This window comes from Engraulis encrasicolus, chromosome 20 (genome assembly GCF_034702125.1).
Source record: "Engraulis encrasicolus isolate BLACKSEA-1 chromosome 20, IST_EnEncr_1.0, whole genome shotgun sequence".
Classification (NCBI taxonomy): Eukaryota; Metazoa; Chordata; class Actinopteri; order Clupeiformes; family Engraulidae; genus Engraulis; species Engraulis encrasicolus.
Window position 1 is genome coordinate 44505745 of NC_085876.1, and position 25000 is coordinate 44530744.

The 25000-nt window shown below is 46.0% G+C and overlaps 1 protein-coding gene across 3 annotated transcripts in view; it reads left to right on the forward strand.

Moving 5' to 3' along the window:
• Positions 1 to 25000, forward strand: part of pleca (plectin a) — a 264642-nt gene that overhangs the window by 40876 nt on the left and 198766 nt on the right. The window contains exon 1 of one of the 3 annotated variants that reach the window (XM_063185999.1): positions 22945 to 23396. The exons of the other annotated variants lie outside the window; for them this stretch is intronic. Within the exon in view, the coding sequence (XP_063042069.1) occupies positions 23351 to 23396 (46 nt within the window). The 5' untranslated portion in view covers positions 22945 to 23350. Of the gene's footprint in view, positions 1 to 22944; positions 23397 to 25000 lie in introns of those variants that run through there. 3 annotated transcript variants of the gene reach the window in all.

The following is a 25000-nucleotide window of genomic DNA, read 5'->3' on the forward strand; positions in this document are numbered from 1 at the left end:
GTCTGTTGATGAGTGTGCTTGTGATGGGGAAGAGAGTTGAGAAGAGAGATCAAGTGTGTGTGTGTGGTGGGAAAAGAGATGGAGAAGAGAGATCAAGTGTGTGTGTGTGGTGGGAAAAGAGATGGGAAGAGAGATTGTATGTGTGTTTTGCGGGGGGGTTTGAGTGTGAGTTTTGCGAGTGTGTGTGTTGTGTGGGGTTTTGGGTGTGTATCATCACTATCTCCCTGGTGGTCTCAGCATGGTACCTGTAAACTGATGGACACTCTGGAACAGCTCTGGAGTACATCAGGTCGTCCTCCCCCATGAGTTGGAATGTCCAGAGTTATACCTCCTCACTCTGCATTCAAACACACAAACACACACACGCAGGCACACACGCACGCAGGCACACATACGCATGCACGCACGCACGCACGCACGCACGCACGCACGCACGCACGCACGCACGCACGCACGCACGCACGCACGCACGCACGCACGCACGCACGCACACACACTCTTAGATAAGGCAGATGGCATGAAAGGAAACAGTATCATTAACCATCTGACCTGGCTAAACTCCATCCAAGCACTCACAGGTGTGTGTGTGTGAGCAGGGCTGCTGACAGCTTTTGCTGGGCCCAGGACAAAGTCATCTGAAAGGGCCCCCCATCCAATACATTCAATGTAATGAGGACCCAATTCTGGGCCCCCTCTCTCCCTGGGCCCGGGACAACTGACCCCTTTGTCCCCCCCTTGTCGGCTTCCCTGTGTGTGAGTATGTGCGTGCGTGCGTGCGTGGGTGTGTGCATGTTTGTGCTTGTGTGTGTAAGTGTGTGTAGGGCTGAGTGTTTGTTTATCGAATCTCTATGGTGATTCACTTTGATTTTATGGCTGTTGGATTAGGGTTTCGGTTACACATGCTATTTCAGAAGGGCTTCTCCTGTGATTATTTGACCATTTTAGTATCAATGACTTTATGCTCAACCTATTCCAGGCGTGTCAAAGATAAGGCCCGGATGCGGTCTCGTAGTCTTGTTGCTTAAAACAAAAGGAAATCTCTAACCCATTACAGAAAAGCTGCAGGTGTCTAATATATCAAGTTTTCAGTTCTTGAGAATACATTTTCTTTTTTACTCGCTATTTTAAGTCAGTGCTCTTCCTGATCTACCCGCTGACATCCACCTTCAGATCATTGACTAGCCTGCGATTCAACGCAGTCCCACACCAAGTAGTCAATTTCTGACTACCTTGGACCAGACTGCAATTTTTGACATCTTGGGTATTCCTTCCACGTCACATTTTGACTATGTGGCCTAACCCTAAACCTATTCCTAAACCTAACCTCAATGACATTATGCTGCCGCAAGGGGGCGCCTTTGAGGACATACTCAAAATGTGACGTGGAAGGAATACCCAAGACGTCAAAAATTGCAGTCTGGTCAAAGGTACTCAGATATTGACTACTTGGGGTGAGACTGTGTAGGTGATTCCGTTATAAAGCAGAAATTTGGGATACCGGTATTTCACATTTTCATTACTCATCCAGCCCACTTGACATCAATTTGTCTGCATGTGGCCCCTGAACCAAAATGAGTTGGACACTCCTGACCTAACCGCTGGGTCTTTCTCAAAGTGAAGTGTCCCTAGCCTTGCTAGAATGAGTAGCGCCCATTTTTAGATGCGTCCTAGCATGTATGCCCATCCGTCTGTCTGTCTGTCTGTCTGTCTGTCTGTCTGTCTGTCTGTCTGTCTGTCTGTCTGTCCGTCTGAAGCGCATTCTTTAAATTGTAATTCCCTCCTGTGCCCACAAGGCGGCAGAGTTAGGGCCCCTCTGCATAGACGGACGCATCTTTGTCCGCCTGTCGGACTTGTTCCAAGGTGTACACAATCATGAATTACACTTGCGAAAAATGGGTGGGGAAAATGGGTCTCATCCTAGCAAGGTTAGGACACTTCCCTTTGAGAAACACCCATTGTTTTTTACCTTTCATGTACTTCATACCTAATAAACATTCAGCATTTTTCTCCAAGCTTAAATCAATTGTTACTGTAAATAAGGGCTCGAGTTGTAGGGGGATGAGGGGGAATGCCATCCCCCCCCAACAATGAAAACGGTCTAAAATCATCCTCCTCTAAAACAGGCCTCCCTTCTCCACATATTGTGTTAAAATTGCACTTTTAATTACTACATTTTCAAAATTTTCTCGGGGGACAAACCCCCGAACCCCCAATAATCAGAATCCATCTCTGACTATTCCCCTTGGTTTGATTTTACAACATGAGCACTGCTGTAAATGTTATATTGGTGACAATAAGCATAGGCCTATATTTACATACAGTACATGAATAGGGCAGTACAGAGCATGCATTGCATACAGAGCATATGTAGCCTATGCTGGGCCCGGCCACCATCAGTCAAAGGACTCTGGCATCTGGCATGTTCCGACAGCAGGCCATGTGGCAATAGTCAGGCTGTTTGATTGATGTTGTCTATATTTACAACCTGCCATTTCACCGGCCAGTGCTACACATTGTGGTGGTATGGCACAAGCAGCCTTTTGGCTAAACTTTTGTCAGTCTCTGCGTCTCTCATTTTCATTTTTGCTGCTAGATTTTAAAAAAATCATATTCAGATGTTATGTGATAAGGTGATAGCCTATTGTTGAATTGTTGGAATGCAACACAAAGGTAGGGTGGCAATGACCTAATACTACAGTAGATTCAATCTCACCAGTGTGGCCAGAGAGTAACAAATGGATGGTAGCCTACAGTCGATGGAGTCATAAATAGTTAACCCAGTAAGACACGACCCCTTTGGTCACCAGAATGGCAATGACTGGCCGTACCGGCTCGGGTCCTTTGCCGGCACTTCCCGTCTCTCTCTCCCCACTCGCTTCCTGTCTCTCCTCCACTGTCTATCCCGGAAAACTAAAAGCTCGAAAAGCCCCCAAAATCACCAAATCATTATGTAGTACTAAAGGCTTGCGTACTGTCGTAGTGGTTTAGTACTATGATGTGTATGATGTGTATGATGTGTGCAGTGGCCTCTTCATGCAGATGGAACCCGCCTCCAGGTCGGTTCCCTCATTCCTGAAAAGACTCAACTACTTAATAACAACATTGCTATGATATTAAAGAGAGGCTTAATGAACAGATTAAGACTTGGTTGGTCATTACAATTTTGGTGACAGTGAGGTTATAATATGGGCAGCCATGGCTCAGTGGTTAGAGTGCCGAGGGTTGCAGGTTCAAATCCCACCCCAGCACCTTTATCCATGGCTGAAGTGCCCTTGAGCAAGGCACCTAACCCCACATTGCTCCAGGGCCTGTAACCAATACCCTGAACCTAAATAAGTGAAAATCGCTTCGGATACAAGTGTCAGTTAAGTGGGTTCTGTGCAAAGGGGTTAAGGGGCTATGGTACAAAAGGATAGCTGAGGGGCCTATCTGTCCTTTCCTGCATCAGCTGAGTTGCGTTGGTGCTGGTATGTGGAGCATCAGTGTGGCATGCTGTTTTGACACCAAGGCCATGCTTCTACAGTAAATAGTCCATTCGTCATCGATGCCTCTGCAAAATTTGTGAAGTATTTTTTTTATTACTTATTCTACATATATCACTTTCAGTTTGCTTTTTTAAAAACTGCTATTGAAGATCGAGCTATTTCATGTATAATCCATACACCGTATGAAAAATACAGTACCTGTACATCCTTCCCTTACAGAATTTCCTCTGAAGGAAGTTTCCTCTCGTGGATATGCAAAGGCTCCATGCTATGTCTGTGTCATGACATCTGTAGGATATTTCAAAAGAGGATGTGTCTCCATGTTCAGGGTACAAACGATCCATCAGTCACCATCATTGATTGGCAAGGGGTTTGGTTTCACTGCGGAAAAAAAGACGGTCTGTCTCTGTGTGGCGTCATACAGACTGTGTACCAAACACCCCCCCCCACACACACACACACACACTCTCTCTCTCTCTCTCTCTCTCTCTCTCTCTCTCTCTCTCTCTCTCTCTCTCTCTCTCTCTCTCTTCCCATTTCCCTTCCTGTCACCTCCACAACATGATGAGTGGGGTTGACGGTGGCGGAGTCTCACCATTAAATGTTTACGAGCGATTTATGTCGCTCCCTGACCTCAGCGGATCAGAATCTCCTCTTCTGATTGGCTCTGGCCTGGTCTGACTGCATATGTATTGCTACTTTACTATCCCAACACATCCCACCCACCCTCATCCCCTCCCCTCTCCTCCTATCCCATCCCACCTCCATCCCCTTCCCTCCCCTCCTATCCCATCCCACCTCCATCCCCTCCTCTCCCCTCCCTTCCCCTCTCCTCCTATCCCATCCCACCTCCATCCCCTCCCCTCCCCTCTCCTCCTATCCCATCCCACCTCCCCTCTCCTCTCCTCCCATCCCATCCCACCCTCATCCCATCCCTTCCCCTCTCCTCCTATCCCATCCCCCCTCCATCCCCTCCCCTCCTCTCTCCTCCTATCCCATCCCATCTCCATCCCATCCCTTCCCATCCCATCCCCTCCCCTCCCCTCCCATCCCCTCCCTTCCCCTCTCCTCCTATCCCACCCAGCTCATCCCATCCCTTCCCCTCTCCTCCTATCCCCTCCCCTCCCCTCCCCTCCCCTCCTATCCCCTCCCCTCCTATCCCATCCCACCCAGCCCCATCCCCTCCCCTCCCCTCCCCTCCCCTCCCATCCCATCCCACCTCCATCCCACCCATCCCCATCCCCTCCCCTCTCCTCCCCTCCCCTCCTATCCCATCCCATCTCCATCCCCTCCCTTCCCCTCTCCGCCCATCCCATCCCACCCAGCTCATCCCCTCCCCTCTCCTCCTATCCCATCCCACCCAGCTCATCCCCTCTCCTCTCCTCCCATCCCATCCCATCCTCATCCCATCCCCTCCCCTCTCCTCCTCTCCCACCCCACCTCCCTCCCCTCCCCCCCCCTCTCCTCCTATCCCATCCCACCTCCATCCCCTCCCCATCCCATCCTCATCCCATCCCTTCCCCTCTCCTCCTATCCCATCCCACCTCCATCCCCTCCCCTCCCCTCTCCTCCTATCCCATCCCATCCCACCTCCATCCCCTCCCTTCCCCTCTCCTCCTATCCCATCCCACCCTCATCCCCAACCCCATCCCCTCCCATCCATTCCCCATTGGATGAGAATTCCTTATTCTTATTGCCTCAGAGGACCTGTCTGGATGTATCACCACGAGCCAATCACGCAACCTGTAATTTCTTGACCGACCTGTCCCTGCTATCCTCTCCCCTCCCTCTTGGATTCATGGAAGATGGTGTTACTACAGGATTGCTGTCTCAAATGGCGTTTTTTGTGTCAGTGCACTGACGTTTTTAGTGCATAGTGCTCACAGTGCACTGAGGTCTTTAGTAGAGGATGACATTTTTCAGGAATTCCTGCGGGTCCTGCGGGATGGGAGTAAAAATGTTAAAAATAAACGGGACCGGGTAGGAGCGGGAATAAAGATGAATGGGAGCGGGCAGGAGCGGGAATAGAAATGAATCGGAGCGGGAATGCCACTTATTTTTTCTTGAAAAAACAAACAAAAAAAAGGGTTGGGAGTGGGAGCGGGGTTGATTTTGAGTGGGAGTGGGCAGGATTGGGGAACATTCTTTTCATGAGTGGACTGGATGGGATTTGTTTATTTTACTCCAGTCCGGGATGGGACGAGATGGGATTTTTTTTCTGGGACTGGGATGGGAATTTTCACTCCCGTGTCATGCTCTAGTCTTTAGTGTGTGGTGCTGATGGAAATATTTGACTTTCAGTGCACTGAATTTTTGGTGTGAGTGAGCACCCTGCGCACTGAAACATGGTACTCCACGTGAACAAGTGACGTGCACCATTTGAGACACAGCATACACTGTATGTCTAATGCAGTACGTTTAATGCTCCATTGCTTTCAAAGACATTCTCAATGGCTCTGAAGGGAAGTATTTGTTTGCATTCTCAATGTCACTGGTAATTTACACATGTTGCAAGTGAGGGGCAGTGGTGGACAAAGTAAAAGTAAAAGTTAAAAAGAGACACAGTTTCTTTCCAACACAGGTAACTTATCTGAGTAAAAAGTAGAGCAATGTACTTGTCTTACAATAAGCTGATTCTGCACAGGTTGGGTTGAGTTTGTGGTGGGTCCTTGATAGGTTTTTATTGTTTTTCAGTTATAACAAAGTCTATTTCAATAGGTAGGTAAAAAGGAGTAAACGGTGTAACAGCTATGTAATATCATGTGCTACTGTCGTAATTACACCGCAAAAGTACTTTTACTTTTACTTTGTCCACCAGTGGTGAGGGACTGCTGCAGCTTTCCCTTCTACCTTTTATTAGGTGCAAACACTGACTCTTTCTCAATGCCCACTGTTCTAGCCTTGCTAAGACATGAAATGCCCAGTGATTGGATACTCACCAAAGAGTATCCAATCACTGCGCGTTTTACGTCTTAGCAAGGCTAGAACACTGAGCATTGAGAAAGGGTGACTGACTTGACTGACTGCTTTGATGACACTACATCTTCATCAGAGTCTATACAGAATATAGTAATTAAGGCAAGGTAATCACCAGCTTTAGCCAAAAGCAAGTTGAAATCGAAACACATTAATTTCACATCAATTTGAATCTGTTGTGTCAAGTATAATTAGCTTGAAATTGAATTTAAGCTCAGGAAAGAATCGATTCTTGTGGACTAGTGCAGCAAAGGGGTGCTAGGGGGGCCGCGACAGGTTGGAAGTATAGCAGATACTAATAATAATTTATTAATGTACATCCATTAGTAGATATCTGCATTATAATAATCTATTTCATCTCTGAATTCTGTATTTTATAAATCCCGATGGGCCACTGACACACAGACCGAGACTATGGTTGTGAAAGAGTGCACAGAAAAAAATAGTGTGGCATGGCTCGTGTCAGGGGGGCCTTGGCTGGAATCTATCGGTATATGGGGGGCCTCGTCATGGTTAAGTTTGGGAACCACTGGACTAGCGGACTAGATGGCATGTGCTTATTGCATTATGAGATGTCAGTGCTGGCCGAGACTGACTGCTAAATTCAACACGTGGTCGAGAGGAGAGGAGAGGAGATTAGGCAGCGCTCTCTGACACCCTCTGCCAATAATGTACACACAGACTATCCTTTTGGATTTGAAAGTTGTTTTTCTTGTTCTTCTTTTGAATGTTTTCTTTCTTGTAAAGGCTCTGTGGGCCAGATGAAAAGGCTCAGCGGGCCGCATGTGGCCCCTGGGCCTAAGTTTCAGTGTTGCCAGATGTGTCTGATCGAATCCCGCCCAAAAGGTTCTCAAAAAACGCCAAAATGTGCTAAATTCTGCCCAATTTCAACAAATTGCATTGATTTCTATGGGCCCAAAACTGCGGGAAAAAATGCCAAATGGACAATTTTTCCCGTTTTTACCCGCAGACAGCCATCCCAAGTAGCCCAATTGGGCGGGTAACTGCCCAATCTGGCAACACTGCTGAGTTTGCCCGGTTCTGCTCCATGCCATGTAGATTTAGCTAACCCTCACCATCTGCTCCTCCTCAAAGAGGACGCATGGCTTCAGCTGGGAAAAAAGAAAACAAAGTATTATATCCTTGAAGCAGAAAATCTGATTTCACATCACTAAGCGCTTGACCTTACAATGTTTTTGAACTACTTAGGAATCACATTAGCTTGATGTTAGATGTTAGATGTGAAGGAAGCCTAGGAATGCATGGCCTTTAGCCGCCTTTAGCCGCTTTGTGTATGATTAACTGTGTGATTGTAGCATTATAGCTTCAAGTTTGTCAGAGGGGGCTCTCAACTTCTGGGAAAAAATGAATGACTTTGGGTGCGCGGTAAAAGGTATCAAGATAAAAGAAGAAAAATCAGCACTCACAAGCTACGTCTCATTATTTATTTCATATTTATAGATAACCACCATGTCCACAAGCAGACACGTTTCGGCCTTTAAGCCATCATCAGTGCACGGCCTTTAGCTACCTTGTGTGCAGGGATTTCACCAAGAAATCCACAGATTTTTACACAGCTTTGTGTATGATTAACTGTGTGATTGTAGCATTATAGCTTCCCCAATAGAGCGACAGAGTGTGCAGACTCGGCCATGGTGGTTGGGGTTAGCAGGGGAGTCTAAAGGCTCTTTTCCACTGCTGGTTATCTGGTCAATAAGCGCGTGACCCTACAATGTTTTTGAAATACTTGGGAATCACATTAGCTTGATGTTAGATGTTAGCGAAGCTTAGGAACGCACAACCTTCAGCTGCCCTGTGTGCATGGATTTCTTTTTGGTCTTTTACGACTTTATTTGACAGGACAGTTTTTTGAGAGGTGGACAGGAAGCAAATGCGGAGAGAGATGGGTAGGGGTCGGCAAAGTACCCGGGCCGGGAATCGAACCCGGGTCAGCCGCATGGCAGACGAGTGCCCCACCGGTTGGCCACGGCAGGGCAGTGTGCAGGGATTTCACCAAGAAATCCACAGATTTTTACACAGCTTTGTGTACGATTACTGTGTGATTGTAGCATTATATAGAGCTACAGAGTGTGCTGACTGGGCCATGGTGGTTGGGTAGTTCCTGGTCCCGTATCAGAGCTGCAGTAGATTAAAGGTAGTTCCTGGTCCTGTATCAGAGCTGCAGTATATTAAAGGTAGTTCCTGGTCCTGTATCGGGGCTGCAGTATATTAAAGGTAGTTCCTGGTCCCGTATCAGAGCTGCAGTATATTAAAGGTAGTTCCTGGTCCCGTATCAGAGCTGCAGTATATTAAAGGTAGTTCCTGGTCCCGTATCAGAGCTGCAGTATATTAAAGGTAGTTCCTGGTCCCGTATCAGAGCTGCAGTATATTAAAGGTAGTTCCTGGTCCCGTATCAGAGCTGCAGTAGATTAAAGGTAGTTACTGCTCCTGATCCCTCAGTATTAGTTGCACTGCACGGCCAGATGGACTCCAAAAACTGCTGTGTCATTAGGCATACCTTTCTCTCTCTCTCTCTCTTTCTCTCTCTCTCTCTCTCTCTCTCTCTCTCTCTCTCTCTCTCTCTCTCTCTCTCTCTCTCTCTCTCTCTTTCTTTCTAGCAGGCAAATAGAAAAACACAAGATGAACAAGACACACACACAAACACACACACACACACACGCACGCACACACGCACACAGACACACGCGCACACACACACACACGCACGCACGCACGCACACACACACACACACACACACACACACACACACACACACACACACACGCAGGCACACACACACACACACACACTTTGTTCTACAGCCCCTGTGTTCAATCTTGTTCATCCTCCTCCAGAGCAGTAAATTAAAAACACAGTGGGCCATTCACACTCTATCACTAACACTAACTCTGTCTCTCTCTCTCTCTCTCTCTCTCTCTCTCTCTCTCTCTCTCTCTCTCTCTCTCTCTCTCTCTCTCTCTCTCTTCGTCTTTTATGTATCTCTTTCTCTCTCTCATACACACATACGCACGCATGTACAGTATGCACACACACACACACACACACACACACACACACACACACACACACACACACACACACACACACACACACACACACACACACACACACACACACACAGAGGAGAGGACCCGTATTGATCTGTTGAAAGTATGACGAAAAGCAATCAGTAAATCAGTTTTAAGTTTGCACTTTATGGACGATGAGAAATGAATGCGTAGTCTCTTAGTTCAGTTGGGGTCGTCGGCGGGCCTATTCACTATTTTCTAAAAATGCACAACTACATAACATTACTATGACAGTACAGAGAGCCTTAAGTAACAGATTACAACACAGCCATTACAATTTTGGTGAGACCATGTTTTCTTTAATGGTTGCAGGGTTTTTATGACAAGGGTTCACTGGGTCCACCTCTATCGGCCCCTGCATCAAAAGTCATTTTATGATTTTTTTTTTATTACAGTATTGCAGTTGGGTGGATAATCGTAAGATTGGAACCGTCTATCGCTTGTGTTCACTACTTTGCATATTAACTCGTGCTCTACAACGCCCTGTGACAGGTTAGGGTTAGAGGTGGTTTTGGTTGGGGCACAATTTCACTGTTTTCCTTGCTTGTTTTGCTGTTGTTGGCCAAGGTAAAAATGTAGAAACTTTGCTTCACTGACAGGTTAGGGTTAGGGATGGCTTTGGTCAGGGCACAGCTCAGCATTTTCACGTTTAGTATCGGGAAAAGTACTTGACTCATGCAAGCTTGGTCATGTCTCAAAACTGCTTTTCTGTGGTGTTGCCCTCCACGACTTACCAAGAAAATGCATTGCACCAGCACACGGAATGCAATAGTGTGAAATAACAGACCTTTTCATGATGGCGGTGTGAAAGACTATCTGGGTACCCGTATCAAGTGGCAACTCCAGATGATTGAAACCCAGCGATTGGTCAAAACGAAATGCTATCAATCTAAATTAGAGTGACATTGCTTGCGACCGATCACCATTGATTCCTACATCTGCAGTCGCCAGTTTGCACGGATCCAGATAGCATGCCACACCGGTCTGCCTGATATGATGTCATCCTTGGCAGATATCCTGCCCCAGAGCAAGCAGTCCACTTAACGGCTACAATGTTATCCGGTGACTACAGCACATGCAGACACAGCGCGGAAGCAAAAGCGGTTACATGGCAGAATGTTTGGTAATTATTATTGATCAGCATTGGCTACATGGTGTAATTTATAGTTATAGGGTACAATTCGCTATTGCATGCCTTTTGGCTCCAAGCCCAGCGTTGCCACCATGTGTAATTCACATATTAATTACGCTAATTCATTTTGCACAGTATGCATTGTTAACATTTAATTAAGCAATGTATCCCCCACCTCTCAAAACACACACACACCCTTCATGTGGGCTCACAGTAATGTTCATCACTTGTCTGATTAGCCTGCCTGTCTGGGAAGGCTTGCTGAGCAACAGTAGGGCCTATGAGCTATTAGCGTACGCATCAGACATGTCCTTACACAGGGCCGCTGACAGCATTGGCCGGGCCCAGGACGAAGACATATGAAAGGGCCCCCCCACCAAATAAATATAATGTAATAAGAACCCAATGCTGGGCCCCCTCTGTCTCGGGGCTGTTGGAAAATAGGCTAGATTCTGAGGTCCTGAAATATAATGCATTGTCTTACAGCAAGTTGTTCAGGTATTCATTTGTGTTTGCAGGAAATTCTACAATATTTGGTTATGATTAAAAACATTAAAATAAATGTGTCTTGTTGATGGGCACTCAAACCACTGAGTAGGCCCAATGACCCCATGTGACAATCATGGGATGCGGATGTTGAGTGAGTGCCCCATTCTTTTAGGAGAGTCTACAGATGTCATCAAAACAGTATTGTGAGACAAGCTGAAACCCAGCATGTGATGTTTGATTAACTGATTGCTTTTGAAGGAGTCTGAAGTCCATAGAATACCCTGGAAGAACAGCAATGTGCAGAATAACCCTTTGAAGTATCATTCCGTCTAGGACACAGGTTACAGTGATGTCACTCAGAAATTAAAACTATTTGAATTAATATTTTTAGGAAGCCAGGAGTAGGTGACAATGGGAACGACTAACATTAGATTTCTATCTTTTTCAGAACCAAGGACTCACAAATATGTCAAAAGAATGTGCTGTTGTATGTGTATTGTTTAATCAAGTTACAGAACTCAGGAAGTCCACAGATGAGGTCATGAAGACCTAGAGTGATCAAATCAAGACCCACCTGGAAATGAAGACAACAGATTACAATCGACACAGACTAGGCACATTCTTGGTTAACTAACAAATCACGTAATTACTTACACATAACCACACCCATACACTCACAAACCATAAATACCAACAGAAAGGGCCAGTTCAGGAGTTCCTAATTTTGTTCCACCCGAACTCAATACTTGTTATTGGTCAAGGAGAGAAAAAAGTTAGGATCTCCGGAGCGCTTCGTATGCTTTCGCTGTTCCTGTCAATTTTTGTCATTTTTATGTAGTAGACTCTGCAGTTCTGGAAAGCTGTAGTGTTTACTGTGTATGGGCCATTGCTGGTATTCTGGATATTACCAGTGGTGGTCATTTTGTTATTTGGTAATTTTAGAAAATAAATAGATTAATTTGGCTTTTGGAGTTTTTGATTCCTTTGACTCGGATTTTGAACATGCAAGAAGTAGAGACCAAGACGGTAAACTTCAACAACTTGGTAACGGCCGACGTGATTCGAGCAAAAGGAATTAAAAATATATTTTTTCTTTTGAAGAACATTTTACTTTTCACAATAGGATTTAGATTTTTTTTTTTTTTCCTGGAGGATATCGCAGTCGGGTGACAACAACGAGAAACGTGGCCAAACAACCAGGTAAGCAGAAACCAGTTAAATCAAATTCTGCGATTGGCTATTCCAAATTGTGTGTTGTTACTCTGTTGCATATGCCTCCTTGTATTTGACGGCGACAGCGAAAGCATCATTAGGCCTATTTGTTTGTTTGGTATTGTCTTTGACTGTATTACATGTTGTGGTTTGCACATAGTCTAAGTTGGGAATGAGGGCTTTATCAGGTGTACAGTAATAGAGGAGTTTGGTGCTTCCCCGTGGGAGGATTGGGTTCGAAATAGCCCATCTAACTATGTAACAAGTAATTGCGGACATCAAGGTTTTCCCCATCTGTTTAAAAATCGAAGAGATCTGGGATCTGCGAATCTCAACTAGACAAGAACCTTGGAGGTTAGACAGAAGGTTGTTGAAATATCTGCCCTGAAAGAACGGTTGAATGTGAACGGAACTTTTTGCGGTCCAGATGGTCGTCAGTTGTGAATTTGGTCGAGTTGAGAGTGAGGGGCTTTTATCGGAAGTCAGAGGGCAGTTCGGTGTTTCCCCCTTGAAGATTAAATATCTGAAAGGTAAATTTGGTAATAGCGGTCATCGAGGCTTCCTCAATCCGGTAAAAACAGAAGGGGTCGAGTAATCTCAACTGGAGGAGAACCTGGGGTTCATCAGGAAGTAAGTGAGGTCTGGATCGGAGAGGTCTGGGACCTCTGGAGGGTCTGGGACCCTCCCAAAGTAGTTACTGATACGCATCAGGGAGATCCGCGCGCTGTTGAGCTTGGAGTTCAACGAATAGGCCTATTATTGTATTGTTTTGATTTGTTTTCTTTTGGTTAGGTTTCACTCTGGTAATTATTGGTATCAGGACTGAGCTGTGAACCTTAGTGTGTGGACCGGGTACCCGTGTGTATGTGAGAGCGTGTTTGCGCGAGTGATTGGGGAGCGAGTGACGTACAAGCGAGTACGAAATGAGCGGTGATTCTGCTACAGGCAGGATGAACGGAGAAAATGTTTGGAATATGGAGTCAGGTATACGAGAGAAGAATAAAATAAGGTGGAACACTGTTTCTGAACAGTGGGAGGAGATATTGAGAGAATTGCTTAGTCATGCATTGGAGAAAGAACGAGCATAGAAAGAATAGACCTACAGTAAACTTGCCCCCCTCTGCCCCACCCCCACTGCCCCCGCCGAATCAGCTGCCGCAATTTCAAGTCACCAGTGGGCTAATCACAGCAGAAGTAGTATCTTCTCAGCAGCATAATATGGCAACTGAAGTGGATAGGCGGATGAAAAACTTGGAAAGTTTTGTTAATGAAAGCATTCACGAACTGAAGCGCACAATCGTGCAGAGTTGTAATGGATCAATACATTCAGACATCACGGAGGAAGAAAGTGTAGGAAATGCAGAAGCCGTGGGCATATGTAATTCAGATTTAGTGTGGGAGCAAAAGCGCATACAAGAGGCAAATGAGGAGAGACTGATTGAATTGGAAAAGCAAATGAGTGAGAATGCAAGGAGAGAGTCAGACAGAAGAGAAATACAGGACAGGGAGCGACTTGACTTGACGCAACATGACCAGGAAAACGGACGCGAGATACGTAGGGACGGTACACAGACACAGGGGACACAGGCGACTCTGACAGGCACATTGACATTGCACTCTACCCCCCAGAGATATGACTTGCGCGAAACCATGGCACGTAAAGGCCCAACCAAGACAGTTGGAATGTATCCGTTGGTGAAAAAGAACGGAGTGGATGTATATAAGCCTTTTAGTTTTACTGACATGAATTCGATCCTGGAAAAAAATCCCTTCACCCGTCGAAAGGGGTGCACCGTGGTTGTCCAAATTGATGAAAGCTAGGCTATATGTCACAAAAGATAACGATTGGCGATTGGCGCGCACTGTTATGTAAACAAACAAGCGCGTGGGAATTACAGATAGTGGAAACAGAAGCAAGAACGAGCCTTTTGCCAGATTCATACCCATTTGCGTTATACGCAGCTGACATAGGCACTGCAATGCGTAAACGTCACCCAGTGCCCGATGGAGCAAAAAGTAAGGAATTTTGGACAGACATAGCCGGAAACCATCCAAGCTCTGACAAGCTGCAAACTGCTATGTTCAGAATGGCCATTCTAGAAGCAATCCCAAAGCCGGTACGAGAAACGATGTTAAATGATCCAAATTTGCCCTATAGTAGGCTACTACAGAATACTGGGAACGCCATCTCAAGCACCACATGAAACAGTATAGTGCAAAACGCGAGGAAGAGAAACTAAGCACTGATACAGCACATGCACAACTAGTTAAGTTGCAATTAGCTGAGTCCAAAAGAGCGACGGAATCGAAACACAATTGATACAACTCATGTTACAACACAGCAGTCACACATTCTTCATCCAATCCTGAAGTTGGTCCAATTTCATTAAGGGGTTAGGGACAACGTGGTGGGATTCAGAGGACGGGGAACAGGGAGTAGCGATGCCCAAGGTAGGGTCATGTATGGGGGGTGTTTTGCTTATAGTGGGACCGGGCACTGAGTGAGAGACTGCCAGTGGAATGCCTACACAACACGGAGGGCACTGCACCTACTTCAAAGCTGAAACCAGAGAAAAAACAAGCACAAGCACACCAAGCGCACACTGGAGCCGGAGCAAACCTATCCCATGGACAATACACAAAGGGGATTTGGAACCTAGAGCTCACAAAGGAGAAGGGTTGGGGGACCCCTTCTGGCCTATGAAAAATTGAAAGACTATGTCAAGATTGTTTGGTAACACTACTGCTTAACTCACACCAGAAGTGACGCCCTTGGGTGCCATTTATACACCCATATCCCTTTTATCTGACCCCTACCACGTAACATTGATTAAGATGAAAACATACGCACAGGCGTGTTTAAGACAGTTGGGAATCAGTGGGACTGTTTACCCTACATCTACATTGGGCAAGAAGGGGTGACTGCTGGGGTTGAATTATACACATTGCATTATAAGCTACACATAGTCTACCCAACACCACGCGAAAGTTTGTATAAGAGTACACAATACTGACTGAACAAACATAATTAGCTAAAAACACGATGGCCTTCCCAATACTCTCTGTACATTGATTTGACTGATTATTATTTTTTTATTGTTTGTTCTGTTTGTCACAACAGGAATAGGCCTACTCCTTAGACCTATGGATATTTTGAGGTTTTTATTTTATTTTTATTTTTATTAAGATTTTTTACGATTACCGTTCAGACATTAACTGCGCGGTGTACCTGGTTACACAATTGTTGTGGATTCTTCTGAAACAACACGGCGTGTTATTTCAGAAGAAAGGGGGAGATAGACATATTAGGCCTACATGTGCGACCGTGACACTGGACTCGACTTAAGACAGACGAGATTTGAGAAAAGACTGCAGTACACCACACATCACATACATAGCCTACATTAAGGAAATAACGACAGATAACAAAGGGTGTTGGAAAACACATTGTTGAGTGTTGGAGGTTGGTAAAGATTGGAAGCGGTTTATGCGGCAATGAGGAAACAAGGCCATGGTTTTACAGGGGTTCACTATGGAAAATGTAACAAAGAACGTTTGGCAGCAGTGCAAGCTTCTCACAAGGACATCGGAAATCAAGGATTTTTTTCCCACAGAGACCGTTCGATATGGAAAGGATTTGGAGAGAGCACTAAAGGGCGTCTTCGGAAAATACGTTGATGCGAGTGACCATTCGAAAATAACTGATGGACAGGTTGGGGGCCGTGCGGCCAAAACACTGATGGTTGGTAGAGGACATGAATGGGAGACCGTTGTCTCCGGGCTGGTAAAATAACTTTGGCAGAAGGTCTGTGGTTTGAACGAAAAAGAAAAAAAAAACTGTTGCAATGAACTTGGACACATTGGTGGATTGTGGAATGCATACCCATAAGGATTTGGACCAAACGCCAAAGAGCAAATTGGTAAGGTTGGTATAGGCTACATACAATTATGAGCTGGGTCAACGCTCTGACCCATGGTGCTGAGGTCAGTAAGAAACTAGGCAAACAGTAAGCCCTGGACCAACGCTAGGTTCGAACATGAAGATTTCGCACGTCGCAATATAAACCATATTACGATAAACTAACTACTTTGATGTCAGATTTCTCCACACAGGTTGCAGATGGAAGAGGAACCAACGAGACAGGAGACGAGGAATTCAAATGGGCTCCTTCCAAAAGCAATGGAGTGCAGTAGACCGAACCGCGTTGAGTGAATTACACACAATATTCACCTTAAGGGAAAGGCGCACAGGGTTACATTGAAGCAAGCTTGTGGAAGCGCAAAGAATGGGGAAAGGCATAAGCCTGCAGCTTAATGCATGCGGGGCACTACTATCACTAACACCACTAATACTAATCCTACTAACGTTAACATGTTTCCTTTTACATTGTGGTATTTGATGATGCTTCATAATGAAACGGGATCCTACAGGAGACGCCACCATTTAACGTAACAATAAGAAACTGCTGTATAACATCTCAAGGAACTGGTAGGGGTCCCAATGTTGCTGAAATTGGTGGTATTGAATGGAGAAATTTCAATTTTAGGTTTTGATATAGCAGGAGGATCAGCAGTGGAGGATTTTTTTAAATTATTATTATTATTATGAATTACTTAATTTGTCTTTTACATATTTGTTTTCATTTCTTTGTATTTCTAACCCTTTACATTTTTCCACAGCCTTCGGCAATGGAACTCACTGTGGTTTCCACATTAATATAATGTCTTGGTGCAATGACAAATTGGGTGATGAGCAGATGATGTGGTATTCTCTTTGCACTAGGTTTCTGAGGCAAGCAACTTAGGTTCCAGAAATGGACAAGAGAAGTTGACCAAGGAAAGCTATGTGGTCATGTTGGTTACAGAGTCTAACACTGAGGTCTAACAAATTTGATGAGGTCATATTAATTATGACCTCACGAAAGGGACTGTTGGAAAATAGGCTAGATTCTGAGGTCCTGAAATATAATGCATTGTCTTACAGCAAGTTGTTCAGGTATTCATTTGTGTTTGCAGGAAATTCTACAATATTTGGTTATGATTAAAAACATTAAAATAAATGTGTCTTGTTGGTGGGCACTCAAACCACTGAGTAGGCCCAATGACCCCATGTGACAATCATGGGATGCGGATGTTGAGTGAGTGCCCCATTCTTTTAGGAGAGTCTACAGATGTCATCAAAACAGTATTGTGAGACAAGCTGAAACCCAGCATGTGATGTTTGATTAACTGATTGCTTTTGAAGGAGTCTGAAGTCCATAGAATACCCTGGAAGAACAGCAATGTGCAGAATAACCCTTTGAAGTATCATTCCGTCTAGGACACAGGTTACAGTGATGTCACTCAGAAATTAAAACTATTTGAATTAATATTTTTAGGAAGCCAGGAGTAGGTGACAATGGGAACGACTAACATTAGATTTCTATCTTTTTCAGAACCAAGGACTCACAAATATGTCAAAAGAATGTGCTGTTGTATGTGTATTGTTTAATCAAGTTACAGAACTCAGGAAGTCCACAGATGAGGTCATGAAGACCTAGAGTGATCAAATCAAGACCCACCTGGAAATGAAGACAACAGATTACAATCGACACAGACTAGGCACATTCTTGGTTAACTAACAAATCACGTAATTACTTACACATAACCACACCCATACACTCACAAACCATAAATACCAACAGAAAGGGCCAGTTCAGGAGTTCCTAATTTTGTTCCACCCGAACTCAATACTTGTTATTGGTCAAGGAGAGAAAAAAGTTAGGATCTCCGGAGCGCTTCGTATGCTTTCGCTGTTCCTGTCAATTTTTGTCATTTTTATGTAGTAGACTCTGCAGTTCTGGAAAGCTGTAGTGTTTACTGTGTATGGGCCATTGCTGGTATTCTGGATATTACCAGTGGTGGTCATTTTGTTATTTGGTAATTTTAGAAAATAAATAGATTAATTTGGCTTTTGGAGTTTTTGATTCCTTTGACTCGGATTTTGAACATGCAAGAAGTAGAGACCAAGACGGTAAACTTCAACAGGGCCCGGGACAACTGGCCCCTTTGTCCCGCCCTGTCGGCTTCCCTGCACTGTATCTGCTGACAGCTTTAGCCGGGCCCAGGCCAAGGATATATGAAAGGGCCCCCACCACCAAATAAATACAATGTAATGAGAACCCAATTATGGCCCCCCTCTGTCTCGGGGCCCGGGACAACTGACCCCTTTGTCCCTCCCTGTTAGCTTCCCTGCCCTTAGTGTACATCAAAGTGGATGAGAGAACAGTGTGAAGGCTGAGCAACAGTATAAGCTATTAGCGTGAGCATCAGACATGCCCTTAGGCCTTACATAACAGTGGATGAGAGAAAAGTGCTGTGTCATGATCCAGACTCTCTGCAGTGGACTCTCTTCTTCCTCCTCGGAGGGCTGGTGTGAGTTTCTCTCCGCCCCTCAGCATCCTGCTCTGTGGCTCTGCAGCTTTCTTGCAGGGCAAGCAGGGGAGCCCACAGGGGGGAACAAAAAGGGGTCAGTCCAGTTCATTGTCCCCGGGCCCAGGGAGAGAGGGGGGCCCAAAATTTGGTCCTCATTATTGCATTGTATGTATTGGGTTTGGGGCCCTTTCAGGTGGCCTTGTCCTGTCCCGGCCAAACTTGTCAGTAGCCCTGCATATAAACTACTTTACTGGGGTGAGTTTCTCTAAAGAGAAGTTGTTAGCCTGTTAGCAACTTCGGTAGTTGCCAATGGGAAAATGCATTGAAAACGACAAAGTAGCTAATGTAGTAACCAACTTCGGTTTTGAGGAATTCACCCCTGGCTTGTACTCAGATGACCTCAAGTGCTCTCTTTGGAGCTTATTATCCCCTTTTTTCTACTGGTCGAGTTTTTATTTTGTCTGTATGTATTGTATCAGTGTCATATATTTTTAATCGTATCGGTTAAGTATCTCCTTTTCCTTGACTTTGTCGCTCCCTTGTGTCTACTTTACTGTGCATAGATTAATCACGTTTGGGTCAAAGACGTCCAACATGTCCTTCAGTGCAACGGATACTTTTGCTTACTGTAAATGCAAAAAAAGAGAGATTTAAAAAAAATAATAATAATTTGGCTTGGCTTTCATGCATTCACTTTTCAAAAAATGGTTTTGAAATTTCATGTTTTTCACAGTTTCAGTAAGCCAAAGCATCTTTTAGCACTGAAGGACAGTGTCATGTTGGATGTCTTTTACCCGTTTCTATTTCACACTATACTTGTGTGGTATTATTGCACATACCGGTATCTACTGTCTTCCTCTGTATGATTTGGATATGTGTCGGAGAGCAAGGTGTCCATGTTTTGGTACAGGACGCTATCTCCTCCTCTGTCAATGTGCTGATTGCAAGGACGAGCTAAATTTGAAGGACATTGCTGTTTACCAGGGTCATATGATGCGAGCACTTTCCAAAAACACACAACACACACGCATGCACGCACGCACGAACGGACGCACGCACGCACGCACGCACGCGCACACACACACACAGACATACACACACACACACACACACACACACACACACACACACACACACACACACACACACACACACACACACACACACACACACACACACACACACCCTACACCCTACAGACTAGGTGCTGACACTGGGACCATAGAGCGTGTCCTTGGCCTTGGCTGACTCCCAGGGCCACCCTGCCCTGCGGCTGCTGTGCTGCCTGCTGCACCACAAGTCCCTGAAGCTGTGTTTACATTTTACATGCAGTTAGAAGCAGAACTTCTCTATTTTTTGTAACTTTTTTTTCTTTTTTCCCAACTTTAATAGGACAGGATAGTGATGAGTAGGACAGGAAATGAGTGGGGAAAGAGATGGGGAGGTATCGGCAAAGTACCCGGGCCGGGAATTGAACCTGGGTCAGCCACATGGTAGACGAGTGCCCTACAGGATGACCATGGCAGATGGCAGGGCCAGAAACAGAATAACTTCTCAATCGAAATGGACATATATTGTAAGTAATAATATACAGTAGTAATACTGTACGTATCTTGTCATCATTGCTTTGATGCCTTGATGCATTTTCATTTTTATTTTTTTTACTATACTGTGCTTGTAAGCAGATTTAAGACTGGAAAATGTTGTTACAGCAGCCTGTTACAGCAGCCTGTGTTGCTCCTCATATTTCATAAGCGCATTTTAGAGATGGAATAACAACCCAAATTTTAAACCTCATTGATAGTGGCGTCGAAAGACAAGCTTGTTATAGAAACCGACTTGTGGACAGTGATATCATCAGGGTCGATCGCTTGTCTGTCTGCCTACTACCAGCTGAGGTGTGTGGGAAAAAAACACAAGTTGTTTCTCTTAATCCAATACATTTCGTCTTATATTCCAATTTATATTCAAAACGACCCAGTAGATTTCCTAGATATTTGAACAAGCTCTGAATAAGCTAGCTTTAATTGTACTGTGCACATACTGTGGTTGGAAGACATTATAGCATTCTTTTGTCCCTCTTCTTTTAGCATGCTTTTCTTTTCCTTTTCTTTCTCTTCTCCTTTTTCTGTTCTCGTCTGAACCCAATGGAGCTATTCAGAGTTGCTTAATGTGGTTGCTGTTTAGATCACAGCCAAACCACACAGTCTGTAGGGAGGGTGGAAGACTGCAACCATTGCCAGTGACAAGCAGTCAGCCAGGCAGGGAGGCAGGCAGGGAGGCAGGCAGGGTGGCAGGGAGGCAGGCAGGGAGGCAGGCAGGGTGGCAGGCGTCTTAAATCTCTGCTGCACTTGTTTCCTCGCTGCCAAAACATCCCATTAGTGAGAAAGTTGTAGCTGAAGGGGCGGAGAGATGGGAGGGGGGATGGGGGAGCTGGTAGAGGGGGAGCTGGTAGAGGGGGTGGTAGTAGAGGGCATGGTTGCCAGATAAGGCTGATGATTTTCAGCCCGAAAAATGCTCAAAACCCGCCTGGAAGCACTATATCCCGCCCAATTTTACTGATTTCTGTTTTTTTTTTCTGTTAAATGCCCTTTTTACCCTCAGACGACCATCCTAAGCAGCCCAATTGAGCGGGATTGGCTACATGGTGTAATTTATTGTTATATTAGGGTACACTTCGCTATTGCACGCTATTGCAATCCCAGCGTTGCCACCATGTGTAATTCACATATTAATTACTCTCATTCATTTTACACACACTCACAGTATGTTTTGTTAACATTCAATTAAGCACTGTATACCACCCCCTCTACCAGTGTTATCCCAATCTGGCAACACTGGTAGAAGGGGTGGTGGTGGAGCTGGTAGTAGAAAGGTTGGTGGTGGTGGTGGTGGTGGTGGCAGAGGGCTTGGTGGTGGGAGCTGGTATGGGGGTGGTGGTGGGAGCTGGTATGGGGATTGCTGGTGGTAGAGAGGTTGTTGTTGATGGTGGTGGTGGTAGAGGGGTGGTGGTGGTAGTGGTATGGGGGTGATGGTGGTAGTGGTGGGGTTGTTGTTGTTGGTGGTGGTGGTAGAGGGGTGGTGGTGGTAGTGGTATGGGGGTGATGGTGGTAGTGGTGGGGTTGTTGTTGTTGGTGGTGGTGGTAGAGGGGGTGGTGGTGGTAGAATCGGTGGTGGCAGAGCTGGTAGAGAGTTGGTGGTAGTGGTGGTGGTGGTGGAGGGGGTGGCGGCCAAGGTTGTGGTGGAGGTCTTTACTGTGTGAGCCATTAGAGGGCGTGGTGGTGGAGGGGTTGTTGGTAGAGGGGGTGGTGGTGCTGGAAGCGGGGATGGTGGTGGTGGTGGCAGAGCTGGTAGAGAGTTGGTGGTGCGGTGTTGTGGTGGTAGATTTGGTAGACCCCCTGGAAGAGGTGGTGGTGGAGGAGTTGGTGGTGGTGGTAGGGGTTGTGATGGAGCCAGTGGTGGAGGGATTAGTGATGGGGGTGGTGGTGATGGTGGTGGTGGGGGCTGGTAGAGTTGGTGGTGCGCTTTACTGTCTTCTGAGCTACAGTACATCACAAGCCAAGAAGCATCCCATCGGATAGAATGTTGATGAACTGGAGCTGGGCTCTGATTGGCTGAGAGACACACTCCATCATAGGAGGTGCAGGATGGGATGTCTAGCACCGAGGAGGAAGAGGAGGGGGGAGGAGGGGGGAGGGGAGGAGAAAAAGTGGAGGAGGGGAGGAGGAGGGGGGGGGGGGATGGGGGAGGAGAATGGAGGAGAGGAGAGAAGGAGAAAGGGAGAGGAGGTAAGGAAAGGGGGAGGGGGAAGGGGACGAGAGAGACAAGACAAGAGAAGGAGAGAGGGAGGGGGCAACTGTGTGTGTGTGTGTGTTTGTGAGCGAGAGAGGAGAATCACAACACTCCCCGAGCCACACATCACACAGTCAGCAAACAGCACTGCAGAGAGAGAGAGAGAGAGAGAGAGAGAGAGAGAGAGAGAGAGAGAGAGAGAGAGAGAGAGAGAGAGAGAGAGAGAGAGTGAGTGAGAGAGGGTGTGAGAGAGAGAGAGAGAGAGAGAGAGAGAGAGAGAGAGAGAGAGAGAGAGGGTGTGAGTGTGAGAGAGAGAGGGTGTGTGAGAAAGAGAGAAAGAGAGAGAGGGAGAGCGAGAGCGAGAGAGAGGGTGTGAGATTATAGCAAGAGAAAGAGGGAAAGCACATGTAAAAGCTACATTCCTCCGGCACACTGTTGTGGCACAGCACAAGAGGCAGAACCAGGGTTACGTTGCTCGGTCGGTGCGTGTGTGTGTGTCTGTGTGAGCGCTTGTGTGTGTGTGTGTGCATTTGCGTGTGAGAGAGAGGGAGAGTTTGCTTGCTGTGCAGTGTGGAGGAGAGTAGGCAAGACGCCAGAGGAGCAGTAGCAGCAGCGGTAGCACCAGCAGCAGTAGCAGCAGCAGCAGTAGCAGCAGTAGCAGCAGCAGCAGCAGTAGTAGTTGAGTCCTCTTAGCCGTACTGGACCACTGACAGTAACAGTAAGGAGCAGCAGTAGTTGTCAACAAGAGAACCGTAACAGCATGGACTCTGCCAGGTCTATACAGCACGAGATCACCTCTCTCAAAGGTAACACTTGACTTGCTCGCTCTCTTATGCCGTCAGTTACAGAACGCAGTTTGTTTCTCTCTGGTTTTGCATTCTATTTTTTTTCCTTCTATTGCTGTATTTCTGTCAATGTCTTTCTGGGTCTCTGTCTCTGTCTCTGTCTCTGTCTCTGTCTCTCGCTCTAGCCGGATACGGAGAGACAGTTATATCCCTCTCTATAGCTTTCTAATTCATTCATTCATTCATTCATTCATTCATTCATTCATTCATTCATTCATTCATTCATTCTTGCTCCCCATCTCACCTGTCTTTCTTGCTCATTTCTTCATCTGTCTTTTTTGTTGTCTGTCTTTCTTTCTTTTTCTCCTTCTCGTAATTTTGTACTTTTTTACCGGCCCCAGTGACTCAGTGTCCTCAGTTTCCTCAGGTCCTGGGAGCCTATTGAGTTATATTGAGCGGCCAGCCGACGCGCTGCAAAGTTTTTCTGTTTTTTCTTTCTTTCCACCAAGGAGAGCTTTTGTGGCCTCAGTCTCATTGGCATTCATTTCTCCTCCTCCTCTCTCTCTCTCTCTCGCTCTCTCTCTCTCTCTCTCTCTCTCTCTCTCTCTCTCTCTCTCTCTCTCTGTCTGTCTGTCTGTCTGTCTGTCTGTCTGTCTGTCTCTCTGTCTGTCTCTCTCTCCTCTCCTCTCCTCTCCTCTCCTCTCTCTCCCTCTGTCTTTCTTTCTGTTACCCATGGCTATGTTTAGCTATTTGACAGGAAAATAGACTCTTTTGTACTGTGTTGTGTGTTGTGACTGGAAGGGGGGGTGATGTGGATAGTGATGGCCATGAAGAGGGACATTTCATTTCATACTGCTGCTGTACTGTAGTTATGGCTATGAGCGTGGGGGGGTGTCCATGCCAGGGGTTCCCAAACTTCACCATGGCAAGGCCTCCAATATACTGGGCAGTTTTATTATATTATGGGCAGTCATGGGTGAGCGGTTAGGGTGTCCCGAAGGTCGCCGGTTCGATTCCCGACCGCTAGGTCGGTGGGGGGAGTAATCAACCAGTGCTCTCCCTCATCCTCCTCCATGACTGAGGTACCCTGAGCGTGGTGCCGTCCTGCCGCACTGCTCCCTAGGGGCGCCATTGAGGGCTGCCCACTTGTACGGGTTAGGCATAAATGCAATTTCGTTGTGTGCAGTGTGCAGTGTTCACTTGTGTGCTGTGGATGGCTGTGTCACAATGACAATGGGAGTTGGAGTTTCCCAATGGGTTAAAAAAAAACATACTGTACAGGTATATATTCCAGCCAAGGAGTCCCTTACACAAGTCGTGCCACATTTTTTTGTTCTGTGCACCCCCTTTCACAACCATACTCTAGGGCCGTGTTTCCCAACCTTTTTGGTCCTGGGTACCCCCTAAGCCATTTTGTCATATGACATGTACCCCCTCGCCCTCACTCATGCTCTGTTGCTCTATCCCAATGTGACTACAGTCAATATATTTGTTATTATTACATTTTTCCGCGTACCCCTAGTGGTACACGTACCCCTGGTTGTGAAACACAGCTCTAGGGATATGAGGCAGTGCCTCATTGTACGTACATAGCATACCAATAATATTTATAATGTTCAGGGATG